Source organism: Chiloscyllium plagiosum, chromosome 16, assembly GCF_004010195.1.
Source record: "Chiloscyllium plagiosum isolate BGI_BamShark_2017 chromosome 16, ASM401019v2, whole genome shotgun sequence".
Lineage (NCBI taxonomy): Eukaryota > Metazoa > Chordata > Chondrichthyes > Orectolobiformes > Hemiscylliidae > Chiloscyllium > Chiloscyllium plagiosum.
Window position 1 is genome coordinate 7,449,688 of NC_057725.1, and position 21,047 is coordinate 7,470,734.

Here is a 21,047-nt window from a genome sequence, read left to right on the forward strand (position 1 = left end):
TAGCTACCTCCCCCCACCCCCAACCCCAATCCCCTCCCATTTATCTCTCAGCCCCCCACCCCACAAGTCTCATTCCTGATGAAGGGCTTATTCACGAAACATCGATTCTCCTGCTTCACGGATGCTGCTGACCTGCTGTGCTTTTCCAGCGCCACACTGTATGTAGAACCAGTCTGACTCAAGATTGGGATACTGACAGACTCCAACCTCACACTTTAATTCATTGTCTTAGCTGAGATGTCAATTTAAGGTTTTATTTTAAAAAAACTTATCTTGAGAATCTGACCTAAAAGTTCTGGGATTTAAATATTAATGAACTGAAATCTACAACCCATTCTAAAAGATGAAAGACTTAACAACAATCTAGGTTTGTTCAATATATCATTCCAGTTGTATGACACTGTAATCTTTTGCTATAAATTCAATGTCTTATGATCCAGTTCCACAACTACCTGATGAAGGAGCAGCACTCCGAATGCTAGTGCTTCCAATTAAACCTGTTGAATTATAACCTGATGTTGTATGATTTTTAACTTTGTCCACCCAGTCCAACACCGGCTCCTCCACATCATATATGTCACAAATGCACAGCTCGTGGGAGTAATGACCCTATTGTAATGCTTGTATCTATCAGTTTATCCACTATAAATGCGTACTTCTGCTACATTCAGTGATTTACATGTTTTGTGTGCATTGAATCAGCTATGAATGCAGATGAATGGTGCAGCATTTTATTTCAAGGTGATAAAATGTCCCAAGGAACATGACTTGAACTAGAGTCACTGAAAACAACAAATGCTCGAGATTACAGCGAGTCAGGCAGCATCCATGGAGAGAGAGCAAACTCAAGTTTTGAGTCTAGATGATTCTCCGTCAGAGCTGAAGTGAAGTGCTATAGTTGTGTGTGGGGGTGGATGCAGGAGTAGTGGGTGTAGGGTGCTGGTGTAGAAAAGATGTTGATAGTTCAGATTAAGATAGTTCAGATTAAGTGATTAGAATGTGAGAATGGCAGAACAATGGTGTGTCTAACTGCCAAACCTGAAAGGAGATGGAAGAGGAGAGCGAGGACATGATAGCAGAATGTAACAAGCTAAAGAAAGGGAAGAAAATGGTGGTTGGTTCACAATTTGAAGGTGAGGAACTCAATGTTAAGTCCAGAAGGCTGTGAAGTGCCGAGTCTGAGGATGCGATGTTGTTCCTCCAGTTTGCACTGTGATTCACTGGAACACCGCAGCCTGCCGAGGACAGACACGTGGGCGTGCGAGCAGGACGCAGTGTTAAACTGACCGGCTACAGGAAGGTCAGGGTCATGCTTGCACGCAGACCGGATGTGTTCCACAAAGCAATCACCCAGTCTCTGTTTGATTTCTCCAGTGCAGAGTAGGCCACATTGGGTAGGAGAATGTGAGTACTGCCGATGTTGGAAATCGGAGTCGAGAGTGTGGTGCTGGAAAAGCACAGCGGGTCAGGCAGCATCCGAGAAGCCGGAGAATCGACGTTTCGGGAATAAGCCCTGGTGAAGGGTTTGTGCCTGAAACGTCAATTCTCCTGCTCCTTGGATGCGGCCTGACCCGCTGTGCTTTTCCAGCACCAGTCTCTCGACTAGGCTACTTTGGGTGCAGCGAATACAATACACAAGGTTGGAGGGGGAACAGGTGAAATGCTGCTTCACCTGGAAAGATGGTTTAGGCCCCTGGATGGTGGGCACGGAGGTGATGAAGGAGCAGGTGTTGCACCTTCTGCGGTTTGATTTAGATTAAATTAGATTCCCTTTGGCCCAATAAATCCACACCGACCCTCCGACGAGCATCCCACACAGACCCGTTCCCCTATGTTTACCCCTGACTAATGCACCTAACACTATGGGCAATTTAGCATGGCCAATTCACCTAACCTGCACATCTTTAGACTGTGGGAGGAAACCGGAGCACCCGGAGGAAACCCATGCAGACACTGGGAGAATGTGCAAACTCCACACAGACAGTTGCCCAAGGGGGGAATTGAATCTGGGTCCCTTGCGCTGTGAGGCGGCAGTGCTAACCATTGAGCCACCATGCCGCCCTTACATGGGAAGGTGCCGTAGGGCGGGGGAGGTGGTTTTGGTGGTTGTGGAATGGGCTAGCATGTCCCAGAGGGAATGATCCACGTGAATGCGGATGGGCGGAGTGAGGGGAAGGTGTGTTTGGTGGCATTCTGCTGGAGTTGTCTGAAATACCGGAGATGATACTCTGAATGCGAAGGCTGTTGGGATGAAAAGTGAGTACAAGGCAGACCCCATCATTCTGTTGTGAGTGATGAGAGGGTCAAGGACGGTAACACAGGCGATAGGTCGGATGTGGTTGAGGGCCCTGTCAACCACAATGAGCAGGAAACCACGGTTCTGGGTGAGCTGAAAAATGTGTTGCTGGAAAAGCGCAGCAGGTCAGGCAGCATCAAAGGAGCAGCAAAGGATGCTGCCTGATCTGCTGCGCTTTTCCAGCAACACATTTTTCAGCTCTGATCTCCAGCATCTGCAGTCCTCACTTTCCGCACGGTTCTGGATGAGGCAAGCCATGTCAGCAGCACTGTGTTGGAAGATGGCATCATCCAAACAGATAAATCATAACCAAAGGAACTGAGAGAATAGGATGGCGACTTTGCAGGGTGTGGAGTATGAATAGCTGTAGTGCAGGTAGCTATGGGAGTCATTGGTATTGTAGTGGATGCCAGAGGGCAGTTTATTCCCCGAAATGGAGGCAGAGGGGTCAAGGAAAGGAAGGGGAGTGTGAGAAATGATTGGTGTGAAAGTTGTAGAGGGGTAGAAATTGGGGATAAAATGAAGTTTTCAGGGTCCTGGTGGGAGCACGAAGTGGCATTAAAGCCGTGGTCAATGTACAGAAAAAAAGGAGTTGTGGGAGGAGACCAGTGTCAGAGTGGAACAAGGATCGTTCCACATCCCCATAACAAGGCAGGCATAACTGGGACCCATGCGGTTGCCCATAGCCACTCCTTTGCCTTGGCAGCAGTGAGATAATTAAAGGAGTCCTTTCCCCTAAAGTCATGTTTCTCAGAAATACAGCCACCACAATCTTACATGAGGACTTCCTGTACTCCAGTCACAAACAAATATCTTCCAATTACACACGGATGAGGAATGACTCATACTCAAGTTGGTTGATGAAATATATCAAAAGATATGGTGATAAGTAAACAGTTGGAAAGATATAAAGGAACAATTCAATTAAAAATGGGTGCTATAGTAAAACAAAAGAAAGATTCATCTGTGACTTAATGAGGAATTTAAGGATAATATCAAATGACTAGAAGGGACTTAAAATGTTGAAAGTTATGTGGTAAGTATCTCATGATCTCTGTCAATGTCAGTAATGTTTTTGTAAAATCTGAACTTTTGTTTGTTTATTAAGAGAATGAAGCCACAAAGTTCCATGGTTTAAAAGCACAAAAATGTTTAGTATACAAGAGTCAAGCAAAGCAAACATTGAATATTAAGTTGGACAACCTCCATACACTTAAATCAGCATATTCAGGACAAATGCTGCAGGAGGTGTTGGCATCATGGTAATTTTACAGGCCCAGTGAACAAGGAAATGTGGTCAACAGCTCAGCTGAGGGTGGTTTTAAGGAGGAATCTTGAAAAAGTAGATAGGGATGGAGAGGTAAAGAAGTCCAGGAGGAAATTCCAGTGTTTTTTGCGCCATAATAGCTGAAGGCAGAGATTTTGGTGGAGCAGTGAAAATCTGCCCACAAGAGACCAAGATCGGAGCATTGGAGGGACTGAGGAACCTTCTAGAACCGTGAATGGTGAGATCAAAAAAGGGAAGGAGGGCTTTGAAAACCAGGGTGAGTGTTTGAAATTGCTGATGTTCTCAGATTGGTTGCCAATGGAAATGAGAAGTCACTTCTGAGTAAACAGAAGCTAATGTCGATTAGCACATGGGAAACAGAATTTTGGTTGAATTCAAGTTTGGGGGGGTGGGTGCAAGATAAGAGGCCAACAGGGAGAGGATTGTTACGATAGCTCTAGTGGTAACACGTGGTTTTAATGTGTGGTGTAACAGTGCGATTCTGCCAAATGGAAAGATACGTTTAAAGAAATTATACTCAATATACAATTAAACCATGTTACTGTGTGATTAAAGATACACACATATATATAACTTTAGGAAGCTGGATTCTGGAATACAGGCAGAGCGATTTTGATCAGTTCTGTGTAGGAGTCTTGTTTGAAAGGTCAAAGTCATTCTGAACAGTGACCTAAATGTACTATTGGCAAGAAAACACTCAACTGCAATCAAGTGCCTGACACAACTCCTGTAGAGTTAATGGAGAAGATGTATATACTCATGAGTTCATGAGCAGCAGAGTCCTAAAACACGAGATTTGTTTTGGGGGCTGTTCAGAAGAAACAAGATATTAATTCAAAAGGGAAACGGTCTTTTTTTCTTAGCCAGACTTCTTTTCAGTTCAGTATAGGGGAAACCAATCACCTTAACAGAAGTGCTTTCTCGTCTCTAGAAGCTTGGAGAGTTTGTGTTACAGGCTCATTGCTATTATGATTGAGAAAATTCAGGCCCTTAGATTTGTGAAAGATTCATGTTGCTGGATTTGGAAGTGAAGCATAAAATTGTCTCCGTTATCCACAGAAAAGAAATTAGGAGGAGTTACTTAAATAGAAACTTCATTTCTCTGGACTTGATGAAGTTAAGCAATACTTTGTAACTTTGCTGTTTTAAGTTACAATTTTCCTTGGTTTGTTTTCACTACCTTCTGTTCTTAAAGAACATCTGCAGCCTCATTTAAATACGTTTCAGTGACTAACCATCACTTAAAAAGAAATCATATGATCTGTCAAGTAAGGTTTAATTCTCAAGTCTGACTTTTCAAGTATTGCCATCAGCTGGGATTATAACCCTGCCCATATTCCTGGGCTTTTCTTTATAATGATGAGAGATAAACAGAACTGGAGCTATTCACTCTGGGCAGTGTTAGGTTTAATGTGTTTAAAGAAAGTAGGCCAACTCAGTATAATTTGATGAGTTAAAAATTAAAACAGTTGGGAAACATCATCTTGAGTAAGTAGGGCTTTTCTTAAAAACTGCTCCTTTAAAACATGTTGATGACCAAATTCTTTTTCAATGAATGTGTATGGATTTGTGTGAATAAAGGTGGGTTTTAATGCTGAGTGGTTGCAGCTTAGTCAGTGTGAGAGCATTTCCTACAAAGTTTTTATCTACTGTATGTAATTTTAGTGAGTGGCTGACTCACGCTGTGTTCTCTGGAATGTCTGTGACGTTATGTGCACTGACACGCCGTTTCCATGCTACCATCCTCCTATCTCATGGAGAATTCCAGACCATGTATGACAGCCTCATTGGCAGCAACTGAACGAGTACAAGCCGTAGACAAGAAAAACCAGCACAGGTCAAGACCAGCTGTAGGAGTACAGTATACACAATTGTTACATAGACACACACACACACACACACACACACACAGACGTGCACACACAGACATACACCTCTATTTGTTGAGTTGAGAGCGAGAGAAATTGCCTATAATTTAGTTCAACGATTCATTTTGCTCTGTGTCAATCCACAATTATACTCTGACCCAAGAATCCACTCTAGAGTTCATTTTAGGTAATTTCAGGCAAGTCTAACCTCAGGTTCAAGCTCAGTTCCAGAATTTTGTTCACAGAATGTAGTCTGATACTTCTAATCAGAGGTTAAGCTGAAGTTTGTCCTCCTTTTTGGGTGAATATAAAAGAGCACTGTCACTGGATGGGGAAGAGCAGTTTGGTAAATATTTATTCCCCCAACTTGCATCATCAGTGCCCATCACTGTTTGCTCCTGAAAAGATTGGGGATGAGCCTTTTTTTTCTTGAACTGCTGCAATCCCTGTGTTGTAGTAACCGAGTAGGGAGTTCCAGCATATTGGGCCAGTCATCATCATGTCCAGGCAATACATATTCAAGGCAGGGGATTTGGACAAGGAATCTGGATATGATGGCCCCCCTCAGGTTTTATTGGGGGTAACAACAAGACCATTCTAACGAGCTCCTGTAATGCACCCTACAAATAGTAAAGCTGAAGTCACCAGGCTGCTGGCATTATATATGATTGTAGGTGGTTTAACATGAGGGTCACTACATCTCAGGCAAGTGGAGAGGTTGAAACAGAGAGTCCTTCATGCTAACCTCAGCCCGTGCAGGAATTGAACCCAAGCTGTTGGTCCCGCTCTGCATTGCAAACCAGCTGTCCAGCCAACTGAGCTAACCATTGTGTATGGAGTAACCATATTATAACACAATGTACACTGCAGTCAACATGCAGCATAGATGGAGTGAGTAAGTATTGAAGGTGGATCGTGTGTGGTTGATATTAGTTCCCTGAGACCTGGATATCTACCTATCTTTTTCTGTCATGGGATGTGGGTATCACTGGCAAGAACAGCATTTGCTACCCATCCCTATTTGCCCTTGAACTGAGTCTCTTCCTAGGCTATTAGAGGGCTGTAAAGAGTCAACCGAACTGGACATGCACTCTCATTTATGGTCAGACCAGCGAAGGAAGGCAGATTTCCTTCCTAAAAGGACATTAGTGAATCAGATGGGCTTTTATGACCATCCCTGAGCTGTCATGGTTACCATTACTGAGACTAGCTTTCAATTCCAGACTCAATAGTTGAGTTTACGTTTCACCAACTGCTTTGGTGGGTTTTGAGCATATGTCCCCAGAGCATGGATTCCTAGCCCAGTGACATTATCCATTCAGTGAATGCCTTAGAGACTCTAATATTAATTCAGCATTACATCTGTAATCCATAAAATGAATCTTGTAGTTGGTGCAAATTAAACTAGATACTAGTCTGATCTGAAAGCATGGGAGACTCCTGATAGCACTGCTCCAGGTAATCTCATACTTTGCTCCTCTGTTCATATTTTTTTAAATGACAATGGGTGTTGTATTAGAATCAAGAGAATGTGTGCTGACACCTCAAACCACTCTCAGCAAAACATTCATGTGCTGTATCTGTGCAAGTGATGTCACTCCAACCCATTTATTGTGCTTATTTGGGTGCTACGTGTTTTATACTGGCAGAGTGTTTCACAACGTGTACACAGACAGAACTATCTGCATGCAGACAGTGGGTACTGCAGATGCCGGAGATCAGACTCAAGATTAGAGCGGTGCTGGAAAAGCACAGCAGGTCAGGCAGCATCCAAGGAGCAGGGAAATTGATGTTTCGGGCAGAAGCCCTTCATTAGGATCCTGCCCAAAACGTTGATTTTCCTGCTCCTCGGATACTGCCTGACCTGCTGTGCTTTTCCAGCACCACTCTAATCTTGACATGAGAACTGTCTGCATGTTCAATATCAATCTTTCAGAATCTCTGGAAGCACAGCCTTATTCCAGGGGGGAGGGGGGGAGGAGGTGGTTTATAATTGAGGATTTCTTGCTTGCTGTGGATAGGATCTGAACAAGAGATAAAGCACATCTGAATAATATTGTGTTTATATTGACACAGGTGGCAGTTCAGCTTTTAAAGGCAATTTTATTTATTTTAAAGTGTAACCCGATGAGATCCACACAGCAGAATGTAACCCAAGGAAGCGACCTTCTTAAATCTAGACTCAGCTGGGTGAGAATTCCTACCCAATGGGTGACTGAAAATCAAAAGGCATTGTTCCAATGAGCTCTGTGTTCTGTTGGCTGCCTCAAAACAGCAGAATTAATTCACATATAAATGAAAAGTGCCCAGCCATAGAATACAAAAGGCAGAGAAGCTCTGAATGGTTACATGGACTGTACTTAGAACCTTTGTCAATGAGTCCACAGTTGGAGCATTGTGCTCTATTCTAGTGTCTATACCATAAAAAGGTGATTGAAGCACTGCAGGCAATTCAGAGCCAATTTGCAAGGATGCTGTAGGAATTAAGAGGGTTCAACTGGAGCAAGGATTATACAAACTGGGGGCTGCTTTCTCCTGAAAAGGAATTGAAGATGAGGGAACCTGATAGACTTCATTTAAAATAATCAAGTGCTTTGATAACGTTGGTGTGGAGCAACCGTTTCAACTTGTAGGTGAGGCCAGGACAAGGCAACAGAAATGTGAAAGAATCACCAGCAGTTCAGTTAAAGAATTTAGGATAAATTTCTTACACAGGGAGTGTACAGTGTTCGACAGGAAAGAACTGAGTGGTTGAAATAGATAGAGTTGTTGCATTAAGAGAATGATGCATACAGAAAGGAGAAAGGCATAGTTACAAAATTAAATTAGAACAGGAAGAGGTTTGCATGAATTATATACACCATGGAAAAATAAACCAGTTAAAAAGGCCTGTTTTTGTGTGATGGATGTATTCAATTCCATATGAAAGGGGCCTGCATAATTTCATCCACGTAAAGCTGTTTAATTCTGTGTCAGGGTAGAATGCCAGACCATTGTCCTGCTCCAGCAATATTGAACATGACAATCTGCTTCTGAATTTGTTTCCAGGGTGGAGTCCTTGTTAGCAACAGATCAGTTACCAGATCACCTACACATCAACATTTACACAATTACTTTATCGTGAGCAGCCCCTTAGGATCACGGATGCCTTGCTTCCACTCCAGTTCAGTGGGTTCTGAGATTACCACTCAGTCACCATTTCCCCGCTACATGCAGAGAAGGTTTTGCTGGAATGGTTGAATAAATGGGAAGGTTTGCAGGTTTGCGCATTCCCACTGATAGTTTGCCTTCCCCTCTGCATATTCGTCACCAAGTCTCTCGATTGGCTTCATACCTTTCTGACTAAACCAAAACAGCTTGTCCTGTAAAGGATGGGTTAAGGACATTGGAAAATTCTCCTTGTTGTCCTCCTGGGGAACTTCCTGCTGCAGCCAGGTTCTGTGCAGAGCGGCTGCTTGGTGTCAGGTATGTCTTACTGAGTGGATCTAGTTTGGTGATTGCTTCAGAGACAATATGACTGTAGGACTGCAGCCTTGTACCAGGTTTGGAGGAGCCTACTACGATACTAGTGGTCGGACCTCTTCAGTACTTTGTGGTTGTTGTAAGTTTCCCAAGTCTCTGAAACGTGGTGGCATGGTGGCTTAGTGGTTAGCACTGCTGCCTCACAGCACCAGGGAACTGTCTGTGTGGAGTTTGCACATTCTCCCTGTGTCTGCGTGGGTTTCCTTCGGTACTCCGGTTTCCTCTCACAGTCCAACGATGTGCAGGTCAGGTGAATTGGCCATGCTAAATTGCCTATAGTGTTAGGTGCATTAGTCAGGGGTAAATGTAGGGGATTAGGTCTGGGTGGGTTGCTCTTCGGAGGGTCGGTGTGGACTTGTTGGGCCGAAGGGCCTGTTTCCACACTGTAGGGAATTTAATCTAATCTAAACATACAGGAACAGCAAGGATCACTGCTCCCTGTTGATCAATGACCTCAATCTCAGCTTTTAGACCCTAGTTCTCCAATAACCTTCTTCAGTCTTCCAAAATAAGACACTAACTGCGTAGTCCTGAAGAAAGGTTATGCCTGAAACGTTGACTCCTCTACCTCCTGATGCTGTCTGGTATACTGTGTTCTTCCAGCTTTCTGTTTGTCTACTTTGGATTCCAGCATCTGCAGTTTTTTGGTCACTAACTGCATAGCATATATTGTCCTTTTCTCAATGTGCTTTCAGAATTGGAAGACACTGACACAGTGGAGGGCTGTTATTATCGCACATCCTTAGTTGCACAAAGGCATTTAGAGTCATCAGATGAGGTTGTTTCTTGCCATAAAGGATGGTAGCAAATCCGATAGGTTTGGCATTTTACAGCAACACAGCAATTTTTATTGTCATTTCCTACTTTTAGCCTTGCATTGATTTATGTGGTGACTCAGTCGGCTGCCTTGTGATTTGGATCAACGTTAGATAACAAAGTAACTTGAAGATGAATGCTCTGAGGAAGGTCTTTCAACTCCCTTCTCTAAAATTCACCAGACAAAGAAGGATGCTGCATTATAATTGTTTTGTTGAGCAAGAATAGCTATATTATATTACAATTGTAGTTGTGTTCGATGGCTGTAAATAACAAATGAATGAGGGACCTAGTCTTGTGATCAGAAGACACTTTGTCAGAACCAAGAGCATTCTTGTGCACCAGATTCCTGCGTACCTCGTTGCTATCGCTGAATAAGTGTACATGGTCTCTCTGCTGCAGCTGTGTCCAGATTATTTACCTTCTGGTCAGTACCTGCCGTGTCAGAGTTTGAAAATGGGTCTGTTTTCCCTTTGCTCAGCCGTATGGTTTTTGCATCACATCTTCTGCTTATTCCTCAGATTGACAAGCAGATCCACAGCAAAGACTCTGTTTTCTTCTGCGATGGAGTCAGAAGAATTGACTTCATCCTTTCCTATGTGGATGATCCTAAAGATGCCGAAAAGAAAATGGTAAGAACTATGGCTTTTCATATTGATATTCATTCCACATGTAATGGTCATGGAAGTCTGCAATCTAGGGAAGATGGAATGGTATTGAGTTATTTCACTTTTGACTTTACTCTTTTCACATCTGTCTCCCATTTCTGTATATTTAATTCCTTATTTCTCTTGGGTCACAGCTAGAAAGTACAATCTTGGATGCAGTTGTTAACTCAAGTTAACATAAGAACTAGGAGCAGGAGTAAGCAATTCAGCCCCTCATGGCTGATATCATCTCTGCCTCAACTCCAATCTCCTGCCCACTCTCCATAACCCTTCAACCCATAACTAATTAAACATCTGTCTACCTCCTCTTTAAATTTACTCAGTAACCCAACGTTCATCACACTCTGGGGTAGAGAATCCCAGACTTTCACAATCCTTTGAGAGAAGTAATTTCTCCTCATCTCTATTCTGAATCTGCTACCCTTCTTCTAAAGCTATGAACTCTCATTCTAGATTGCCCCACATGAAGAACCATCCTTTCCAAATTTACTTTGTCAATCCCTTTAGCATCTTGTATACCTCAACTAGATTGCCTCTCTTTCTGCTAAATTCCACAGCTACGATAGGATTAGTGTCTCTCTCTTAATAAGACAAATCCCTTATTTCTGGAATCAACCTAGTGAACCTCCTCTGAGCTGTTTCAAATGCATCGACCTCTAGTAAGGGGACCAAATTCATTCATGTTGTGTGAATGTGTATCCGATTAGACATTTGGTCCAGAAAGCAACTTGAATTTACTACGAATGAGATGAGCGATCTTCTCTTTTTTTTTTCCCTTGCTTAAAGAGAATTCTGTCTCTTCCTTGGCTTCTTCCTACATGGCCACAACTGCAGTCTGTGACTGCCTTTCCTAGAGTTCCACCCACAGATCACTGTAAATTTATGGAATGTGCTGAACTAGCATCAGTGATTGTGGAACTGAATACGTGTGCTTATGCTCGCTAAATGAAGCGGTAGTTTTGAGGGATACAGTGGGGTTGGGGGAATGGTTATGCATGTTCAGGACCCAGTGGCAAGGCCACACACCTAGGTAGTTGAGAGAAACAGGTCAATGTACTACGCTCTAATGAAGAGTCACCTGACTCCAAACGTTAGCTTGCGCTCTCTCCATGACTGCAGCCTGACCCGTGATCTCCAGCATTTGTTGTTTTCACAACAACGTACTGTAGTTTTGTTCTCATTATCGTCACGTTTCTGAAAATAACAGAGCAAGTGCCAAGACTGATACTCACCACAATTTTCCCCCCTTCATTTTCTACTCATGTTCCAGGGACATTTTTGAGGTGGCATTTGAGCCAGTCAGTACTGACCTTTCAGGCTATTGTACAGAAACTTGTGCTTATCAGCCAGGCTTACATTTCTGTACAGTATCAGTGGTGCACTGCAATGTCTGAAGTGGGGACCTTAAGATGAAATGTTGAGTAGAGACCCTAACACGATATTTGGAAGAATTGCACTGGAGTCATTTTGCTTTCTTGGACAAGGTTAATCCCTCAGTCACCTTCACAGGGAAGTGGCACTAATGTAGATTGAGTTTATTTTTTGTTGGTACAGACTCTGGGCGAAAGGACCTCTTCTATGATCATCTGAACAGATTAACGGTGCATTTTGTAGAACCTTACTGTGCACAGATTAGCTGCTTCATTTCCCTGTTCTCCAATAGTGACCTCATTTCAAAATCACTATGAGTTCTTTACAATGCTCTGAGGTTGTGAAAAACTTAGATTTGTTGGTGAAAGATGAACAATATTAATGATGGTAAGGTTAACATCCCTCAATGAGTGGTGTCTTGTTGATAACTATTTTCTTTAGGGCATTTTCAGTCTTTGAACACAGGCATCTAAACACAGAAGTAATAAATTGATATTCCCCGCTAGTGTTGGAGTAAGTGTTGACACAGAACCAAACTCATTTGTTCATAATTTTTCATAAATTTGCTCATTTACTTGGAGGCTTCTTATTCTATTGACTTAAACTTGCAGATTCAAGTAGTAAGCTGTTTCGAGTGGCAGGTAATAATACTTATTCTGTTTAGGCTCCAATCCAGTTTTTTAAAAAAACTTGGGTTTTTTTTCTCTTTCAGGAGAGACATTTTTTTTCTGCGAACATTGCCAACTTTGCATCACTTCCTCGCCACAGGAGTCTAAGTCTGTGGCCTTACCATTAGTGAATGAAATTTAGGATCTCTCAGAGTGTCATGTTAGGCCGCTGTGCCTCATGGGTCTGCAGTTGTCTGCTTGCCTTTGGGTGCTGGCTGTCAGCCAATTTCATATTGATTCACCATGAAGGGAACATGCCAGTCAAAACTAAGCATCATTCGAAAGAAGTAAGGGAATGTAGCATGCTTCAGGCTATTGTCACTCAGCCACTGTAAATTTACCACATATCTGAAAGTATACTTGTAGTATATGGGCTTTCACGTTTACCCAGTTAGCTAATTCTGCTCATGTCAGTGCGGGTGTCAGGTGAGCGAATCTCTAAAGGGGCGCATTTTTCTCTCTGTGCTACTAAAATAACTCCACTAAGGCCAGTATCCTGTCACCACATCCCTCTTCAGTTGCACATGACACTGATCCAGCTCCATCAGAGGCAGGCCTCTGAGTGAACAGTACCCAACTGAACAGAATCCCTGACACTCTTGCTTATATCTGTCAGCCAGGGCTCCCTAATTGGACCAGGTTAACAGTCCTAATCAGGGAACTTATATTCTCTGCCTGGCTTCATTACAATCCCTACAACGTTGACAGCAATATAGAGTTTTATATGAGAGAGAGTTTTACGAACTAATTCCTAAAAGCAATTATGTAATGTAGAAACAAAAGCTCAGTACTGCATGACAGGGCTGTCTGTGGCCTGTGGGGAATATGTTTTCAAATCTTGGATCAGGAATTGAAACTCTTGACTGGGATACAGCAACATAGTCATCTATCTTGTAAGTGGTTAGTCATTCTGGGAAGACATATGTGTACACTATCATATGAAATATTTGTAACTTTCTTCCTACTCAACACCAAATGCACTTCATAACCCACCCACCCAATTTGTACAGAGTCATATGGATGGCTAGACTATAGTTACAGTTGCTATCTGATGCTGTTTATAGTGATATGAAGGGACCTCAGCACATCCTGTTTACAAATGATTGGGATGTAGGTGTTTCCCAACTGCAGTGTTCATCCAGCCTAATCAGGCTGCTTTACTGCACAGCATTAATTGGAAATTGTATCATAGATTGTTCTGTGACCACGCTGTATAAAAATATATCCATCACCAACTCTTCATAGTCAGAACTCACACAGCACCAGGTTATAGTCCAACAGGTTTGTTTGCAGTCTCAAGCTTTCAGAGCACTGCCCCTACATCAGGCAAAGGAGCTCACTTCACCTGAAAAAGGAGCAGTTCTCCAGAAACTTGTGATTTCAGATAAATCTGTTGGGCTATAACCTGTGCTATACCCACCACTCAGACTGTTTAAATTCTCATATTCAGCAAAAGAACTGTGAGTCGACTCTTAGACAATAATATTCATTTACTGAACACAATTAATATTAGAAAAATATAGTATACTATAAACTAATGAAAAAACATTACAAACTATCTTATGCTTTAACTTAACTTTGTATACCACCCCACTAGAACGTGACCAGGCTCCACTAGGTCATGTCTTCTTCCGATGGTCTTGGAGATGTCTTCTCTTTCAGTAGTTATTCTCGAGTTACCACCCTGAGTGGAGTTTTGCAGCAATTCTTGTCCTTCTGAGTCTTTGTGTCCTTGTGGAGGATCTACCAAGGGATTGATCAGGTTCGGTTACCCTAATCAATCAGACCCAACCAGGGGTGGCACATTGATGTCAGGGTGGCTCTTAGGTGTCCATTGTGGTAGGTGCTGTGTGTACATAACCTCATCCAAATAAGGGTGCTAGGCACCTCAGTGTCTAGAGAATGATTGCTGCTCCTGATTGTCCTGAGAGAGACATTCCGTTGTCCCATTCAAAGTTAAAAATCACACAGCACCAGGTTATACTCCAACAGGTTTATTTGGAAGCACGAGCTTTCGGAGCACTGCTCCTTCATCAGGTGGCTGGGAAGTATGAAAGAGCAGTGCTCCGAAAGCTAGTGCTTCCAAATAAACCTGTTGGACTATAACCTGGTGTTGTGTGATTTTTAACTTTGTCCACCCCAGTCCAACACCAGCATCTCCAAATCATGTCCCATTCCAGTCCAACGTCAGGTGCGTATTGGAGGGTCTACACGTCAGGTTTGTTAGCAAGCTGTCTGTGGGTAGCTGCAGTCTGTCTAGATTCTGCAGCAGAGGATTACCACAGTCACTTCAGTCAAGGCTGATTTCCAAGCATTTTTTAATCATTGTCCATCCTTTGTAATTCCATGCTAAGTTTATTATTGTCCATCATTAATTCATTATTCCAGGTAGGCTGTCCAACCACACCTGGTGTTGTGTGACCTCTGACTTTATTCACCCCAGTCCAACACCAGCACCTCCACATCACAGCTCTTCATAAACTCTTCTATCTGTTACAGTATGCAAAGCATTCACTTTGTCACGGACAGTTCATTATCCCAGAGGAATTAGTAATGGAGCCAATCCCTTTGGAGGTTTGGCTTGCTTGAAACAACTAAGGTCGTGAGGGGTCCTGCCAAGGTAGATGTGGAGAGGATTGGGAGGGAGTAGAACTCTGGTTCACTGTTTAAAAAGTAGAGTCCCAATTTACACATAATTTATTTCTTATTAATCGCAGAAGGTTGGTTTGCAGGTACAACAAGTAATTAGGAAGGCAAATGGAATTTTGTCCTTCATTGCTAAAGAGATTGTGTTTAAAAGCAGAGAGATTACGTTGCAGCTGTACAAGGTGCTGGTGAGGCCACACCTGGAGTACTGTGTGCAGTTTTGGTCTCCTTACATAAGAAAGGATGTACTGCCACTGGAGGGGGTGCAGAGGAGGTTCACTGGGTTGATTTTGGAATTGAGGGATTTGGCTTATGAGGAGGGGCTGAGTACATTGGGATTATATTCATTGGAATTCCGAAGAATGAGGGCGGATCTTATAGAAACATATAAAATTATGAAGGGAGTGGATAAATAGAAGTAGAGAGGATATTTCCACTGGTGGGTGAAATTCGGACAAGAGGGCATGGCCTCAAGATGAGCCGAAGCAGGTTTAGAACTGAACTGAGAAGGAACTTCTTCACCCAGAGGGTTGTTAATCTATGGAATTCCTTGCCTAGGGAAGTAGTTGACACTACTTCAGTAATCGCTTAAAACTAAGGTAGATACCTTTTTGAAAAACAAAGGAATTAAGGGATATGGTGAAAACGCAGGTAAGTGGAGCTAGGTCCGCAAAAAGTTCAGCTGTGATCTTATTGAATGACGGAGCAGGCTCGAAGGGCCGGATGGCCTACTCCTGCTCCTAGTTCTTGTGTTGTTATTGAGGTTTGAGAGTATTTGGAAGCTTCTTCCTGAAAAGGTGGTAGAAGCAGAGTCTTTGAACACTGTCAGGGTAGAGGGGGATAGGCCCTTGTGAGCAAAGGGTTATCAGAAGTAAGAGGGAATATGGATTTGGGATTTCAGTCAGATCAGCCATGATCGTGTTTAATGGAGGAGCAGACTCAAAGGGTCGAATGGCCTACCCTTGCTCAGTGATCATCTATTTGTATGATAATTATAAAAAGGTAAAGTTACCATAGTCTTAGCAGAACATAGGGCTGCTGTCTCATTTGGGAGAGATGGTGATTAAACCTGAGGGTCACCACATCTCAGATACAGAGAAGAGGTTGGGGCAGAAACCAATATGGTTGTGTACTGCTCCTTCAGAATAAATCTGGCAAATGTTCCACATGTCAAGTCAGATGTAAGCTAGTCAGAGAGAGAAACCAACACAGCTCTAATGAAGAATCATCTAGACATGAACGGTTAGCTTGCTGTCTCTCTATGGATGCTGTATGACCTGCTGTAATCTTCAGTATTTGTTGTATTCTGACACTATCTCCTTTCTTTGCAGATAGTTTATTAACTACCCAGTCTTACTTATTTTTAAATGAATTGTTCAAACATTCATTTGGTGCGGGTGTTTTTTTTTAAAATTCACTTGAGTTGATTGAGAGCATCACTGGCTAGGCCTGCATTCATTGTCCATCCCTAATTGCCCAGAGGGCAGTTCAGAGTCAATCACATTGCTGTGTGTCTGGAGTCACATGTAGACCAGTACCAGTGAGGATCCTTCCCTGAAGGGCATTAGCAACAATGGATTCATGGTTATCATTAGACTCTTAATTCCAGATTTTAAGTTTTTGAATTCAAATTCCACCATTTGCCTTGGCAGAATGTGAGCCTTTCTGGGGTTTCTGTGTTAACAATCCAGTATAATACCACTTGGCCATTGCCTCCCATGAACTCAGACGTAGGGACAGAGGTAGGGACACTACCACAAGAGCCCGCTCAGAGGTAGGAGATGATCAGTCTTACAGATATTTTTAAACAGCCTGTTCGGACACATTATAACGTATGTCTGGGGTAGGGAAGACTTGAAGTTGGACCTTCTGGTGTAGAGGTGGGGACATCACCACTACACCACAAAAGCTCTTACTACTCAGTCTTGGTATATTTTCTGATCGACCTGTTCAATAATGTTAGTACACACCTCAGGAATGTGTGGGACTTAAATCCCAATGTCCCAGAAGAGCCCCTACAATTCAATTAAAGTATTGTGAATTGACCTATTTGGGCATATTACGATACAATTCCAACACTGGTCGAACTTGAACTCAAATGCTTTGGATAAAAGGTGGGACAATACTATTGTGGCACAAGAGCCCCACAATACAGGTTTGCAGTTCCTACCACATCTCAGTCCCAGCTGTACCCCCTTTAAACCTACCCAGACACATAACTAGACAATCACCTCCAATCACTTGCTGAACTACTTGCTGTGTTAAGACTTGATTTGATCATATTCACAGTAATTACATTGTACAAAAGGTCAAAAAATAAATAAATGTCAGTAAAGAAAATATAAATTGATTACATTCCCCCAAATGGTTTCATTTTGATCTGTTAAAAGATTAGTTATGGTGAATCCCTCTTCTGCAATTCGCTTGTGGCTCACTTCCAGAATATGTGCATTTTCTGCTTTGGATTCCGTTTAAGATTTATTTAATAAGTTGACTTTGCAACTGATGGATTTTGTAGTTTCTGGTGGAATTAGATTTAGATTTTATCGTCGCCTGTACTCAATTTCAGGGATACAGGAGCATTGTGAAAAGTGTACAGTGTCACCACAGACGGCACCATCAAAAGTGCAGAATACCTGGGTACAAAATCTTAGCTACAGAAGTGGAAAAACAAAGGAATAAGTTAAAAAAGTTCAGTAATACAGTTTTCTTATGATAGAAGTAGAAAAATAAAGAAGTAAAGTTCAAAAAGTCAAACGTTGCAGCCTTTTCTTAAGCCAGGGGCCTGCTTTCCCCAATGTGATTTTTGTGAGAATGTGTTGTTAACATGTGAGGAGAAAGAAAATGTTTCCCATTTCTGTCCATGGTTAGATGTTTCTGAACATTGACATTGCTCTGTTGACCTGGGGAATCCCTCATCTGTTTCTGATTGTGAACATGTGCTGCGCAAATCTGAATTGCATTAAATTGCAGTGAACTCCTTGTGTTCTCCTGTCTGTCCCTGTCTCCCATTACTGAGCTACACTGAGTGAAGGAATTGGGAACAGTGTCAACCCATCAAAGACTGGTGATTCTGAAAGTCAGCTTTGTTAATTAAAGTGATTCTGCTGTCTGAAATGTCAGACGTTGCATGATGCCAGGTTATGGTCTGACAGGTTTATTTTAAATCACAAGCTTTCAGAGTGCTGTTCCTGTAGCTTGTGATTTCAAATAAATCTGTTGGACTGTAACCTGGTGTCATGTGACTTCTGACTTTGTCTACCCCAGTCCAACACTGGCATCTCCACATCATATTCTAACTGTGCTGGAGAATGCACTAATGAAATAGTACTGACACATTGGGGGAGCCAAAATAAAATCTGTTGCTCTCAATATTGCTCGGAGAAGGCGAGAACTGCAGATGTTGGAGATCAGATGAGGAAGTTGGTGAAATCCACATTGATGCTGTGGTTGGAAGATCCCAAGACAGAAGAGGAGGTGTTCTTCCTCCAGGCATTGGGAGTGGACCTTTCAACTGCACGGGCTCAATGTGGATTTCACCCCACCCCAACCTTGTCCCAGATCCAGCCTTCCAACTTGTCACTGCCCTCTTGAATTGTCCTGCCTGTCCACCTTCCTTCCTATCTATCCGCTCCACCCTCCTCTCCGACCTATCACCTTCACCCCCAACTTCATCTACCTATCACATTCTCAGCTATCTTCACCCCAGCCCTATTAGAGGATGGGGAATACACCAATCAGGGCCCACAGAGAATTTGGTCTTAATTTTAACACCTTCCATTCAGTCGTTGGTTTTTACAAGATTTTATAAGAAAGTTTACAGAAAGATTTATCTCCCTTAGAGAAGTAGAGTAGTTATTTCATCACCCAGAGAGCGGTGAACCCATGGAATTCTCTGCCACTAGAGCAGGTGAGGCCAAAACACTGAATGTTTTACTAAAGCAGATAGAAAGAGTTCTTGGGGCTAAATGGATCAAAGGGCATAGGGTGAGAGTTAGAAAAAGGGACTGAGTTGGACAATCAGCCGTGATCATATTGAATGGCAGACCAGGTTTGACGGGCTGAATAGACTATTCCTGCACATAGTTTCTATGTATACTAGAAGTTGTACAAAGTTTTTTATTAACTGGCGCCCATAGGGTACCAGTTGATCAAATATAATGGTTGATCAAGAGGTTCACATAATCAATGTAAAATCACACACGCAGTAACAGAAACATGATGCAGGGGTTTGCACATCACTGTTATACTCTATTTATATCATAAATCACTTAAATAATAATGCAACTTTGTCTTAAATAAAACTTACTGACAGAGCGCTTTCTCACTCACACCCTCAACTGACCACTCAGACATCGCAAAGATTGTAATAATAAAGTAAACCTCCAGTATTGGATGTATATCATTTTTGATGGTTTGTTAGGTGCCATTTAAAACAAAGTTTGCTATAGTTGAAGCTTCGAAAAGCTGGAAAACAACAGGGTGGTGATGTCAGTGGATGAGTAATCCCGAGTCCCAAGCTGTTCACACATGGTTTCAAAACCCACCCTGGTAGCTAGTGGAACTTAAATTCAATGAATGACATCTGGAATTGAGAGCAGTTTTATTGATAATGACTTTGGAACTATAATTGATTGTTGTAAAAACTGATCTGACTCACTAATTTCCTTTTGGGAAGGAGACCTGCCTGGTCTGGCCTACAAATGACTCCAGACCCATAGTAATGTGGTTGACTCTTATCTACTCTCTGAGATCTTAGAATCATAGAATCTCTACAGTGTGGAAGCAGGCCATTTGGCCCATAGAGTCTACACTGACCCTCTGAAGAGTAGCCCACCCAGATCCAGCCTCTTACTCTGTCTGTGGTAACCCTGCACTTCCCATGTCTAACCCACCTAGCCTGCACAACCCTGGACACTATGGTCAATTTAGCATGGTCAATCCACTCTGACCTGCACATCTTTGGACTGTGGGAGAAAACTGAAGCACCCGAAGGAAGCCCCCACAGATGCAGGGAGAACATGCAAAACAAGGCACTCAGTTCAAGGCAGTTGTGGATGGATAAGAAATGCTGGTCTAATTAGTGATTTTCACATCCCTTGAATAAAGGTGCAAGTTCTGTGCACCGTGGAGACATCAGGATGGGAGGATGTAATTACAAAAGGAAAATTAACACTGACAATTTCTAATGTGTGTCAGAGATGTCTTAGTCTTACCTACCCCTGAATCAGCCACAGGTCTGAAGCAGCCAGCTGTATGTACCCTCGCTGTGCCAATGATTCAAGAGACGCTACTTCCTGGTGCCATCTTGCCTCCATCGACACTGCCACCACCATGAGTCTATGTGACCCAACTTCTCTTCCTCTGTCAAATGGCAGAGTTTGTAATTGCTGCCATGATATGTTAAACCAGTCCCATCACCCCATCTAATCACCTCTGCTTCATTCCTAAGGCCTCCAATGGACAGGACAATACTTCTGTAGAAATGCAGTCTTTAGAGGGAACAGTCCTTGAGAGTATGCAGCATAGTTTGTGTCTTTTCATAAGTGCATAATGGGTTGGGTATTTACCAAGGTCCCTATGATGTTCAGAAGAAGGATCACTGGACCTGAAACGTAAACTTTGATTTCTCTCCACAGATGCAGCCCAGACCTGCTGTGCTTTGCCAGCAATTTCTGCTTTGCCCCAGTGATAGGGTTTGACTGCCTTGAGGCCCTGGCTTGTCCTTGTCATAGAGATGTACAGCACAGAAACAGACCCTTCGCTCCAACGTGTCCAGGCCAACCAGATATCCTAAATAGATCCCAATTGCCAGCAGTTGGCCCGTACCTCTGTCAACCCTTCCTATTCATATCATATATCAGGAATTCCTGATGAAGGGCTTATGCCCAAAATGGTGATGCT

At 42.7% G+C, this 21,047-nt stretch overlaps 1 protein-coding gene across 8 annotated transcripts in view; it reads left to right on the forward strand.

Annotated features, from left to right (window-relative positions):
- ano5a (anoctamin 5a) overlaps nt 1-21,047 on the forward strand; it is a 201,600-nt gene that overhangs the window by 91,673 nt on the left and 88,880 nt on the right. For 5 of the 8 annotated variants that reach the window (XR_006313884.1, XM_043705403.1, XM_043705405.1 and 2 more), the window contains one exon: nt 10,312-10,422. The exons of the other annotated variants lie outside the window; for them this stretch is intronic. Coding sequence is in view for 4 of the 5 variants with exons in the window: in XM_043705403.1 (XP_043561338.1) it covers nt 10,312-10,422 (111 nt within the window). In the remaining variant the exon portion in view is untranslated. The remainder of the gene's footprint in view (nt 1-10,311; nt 10,423-21,047) is intronic. 8 annotated transcript variants of the gene reach the window in all.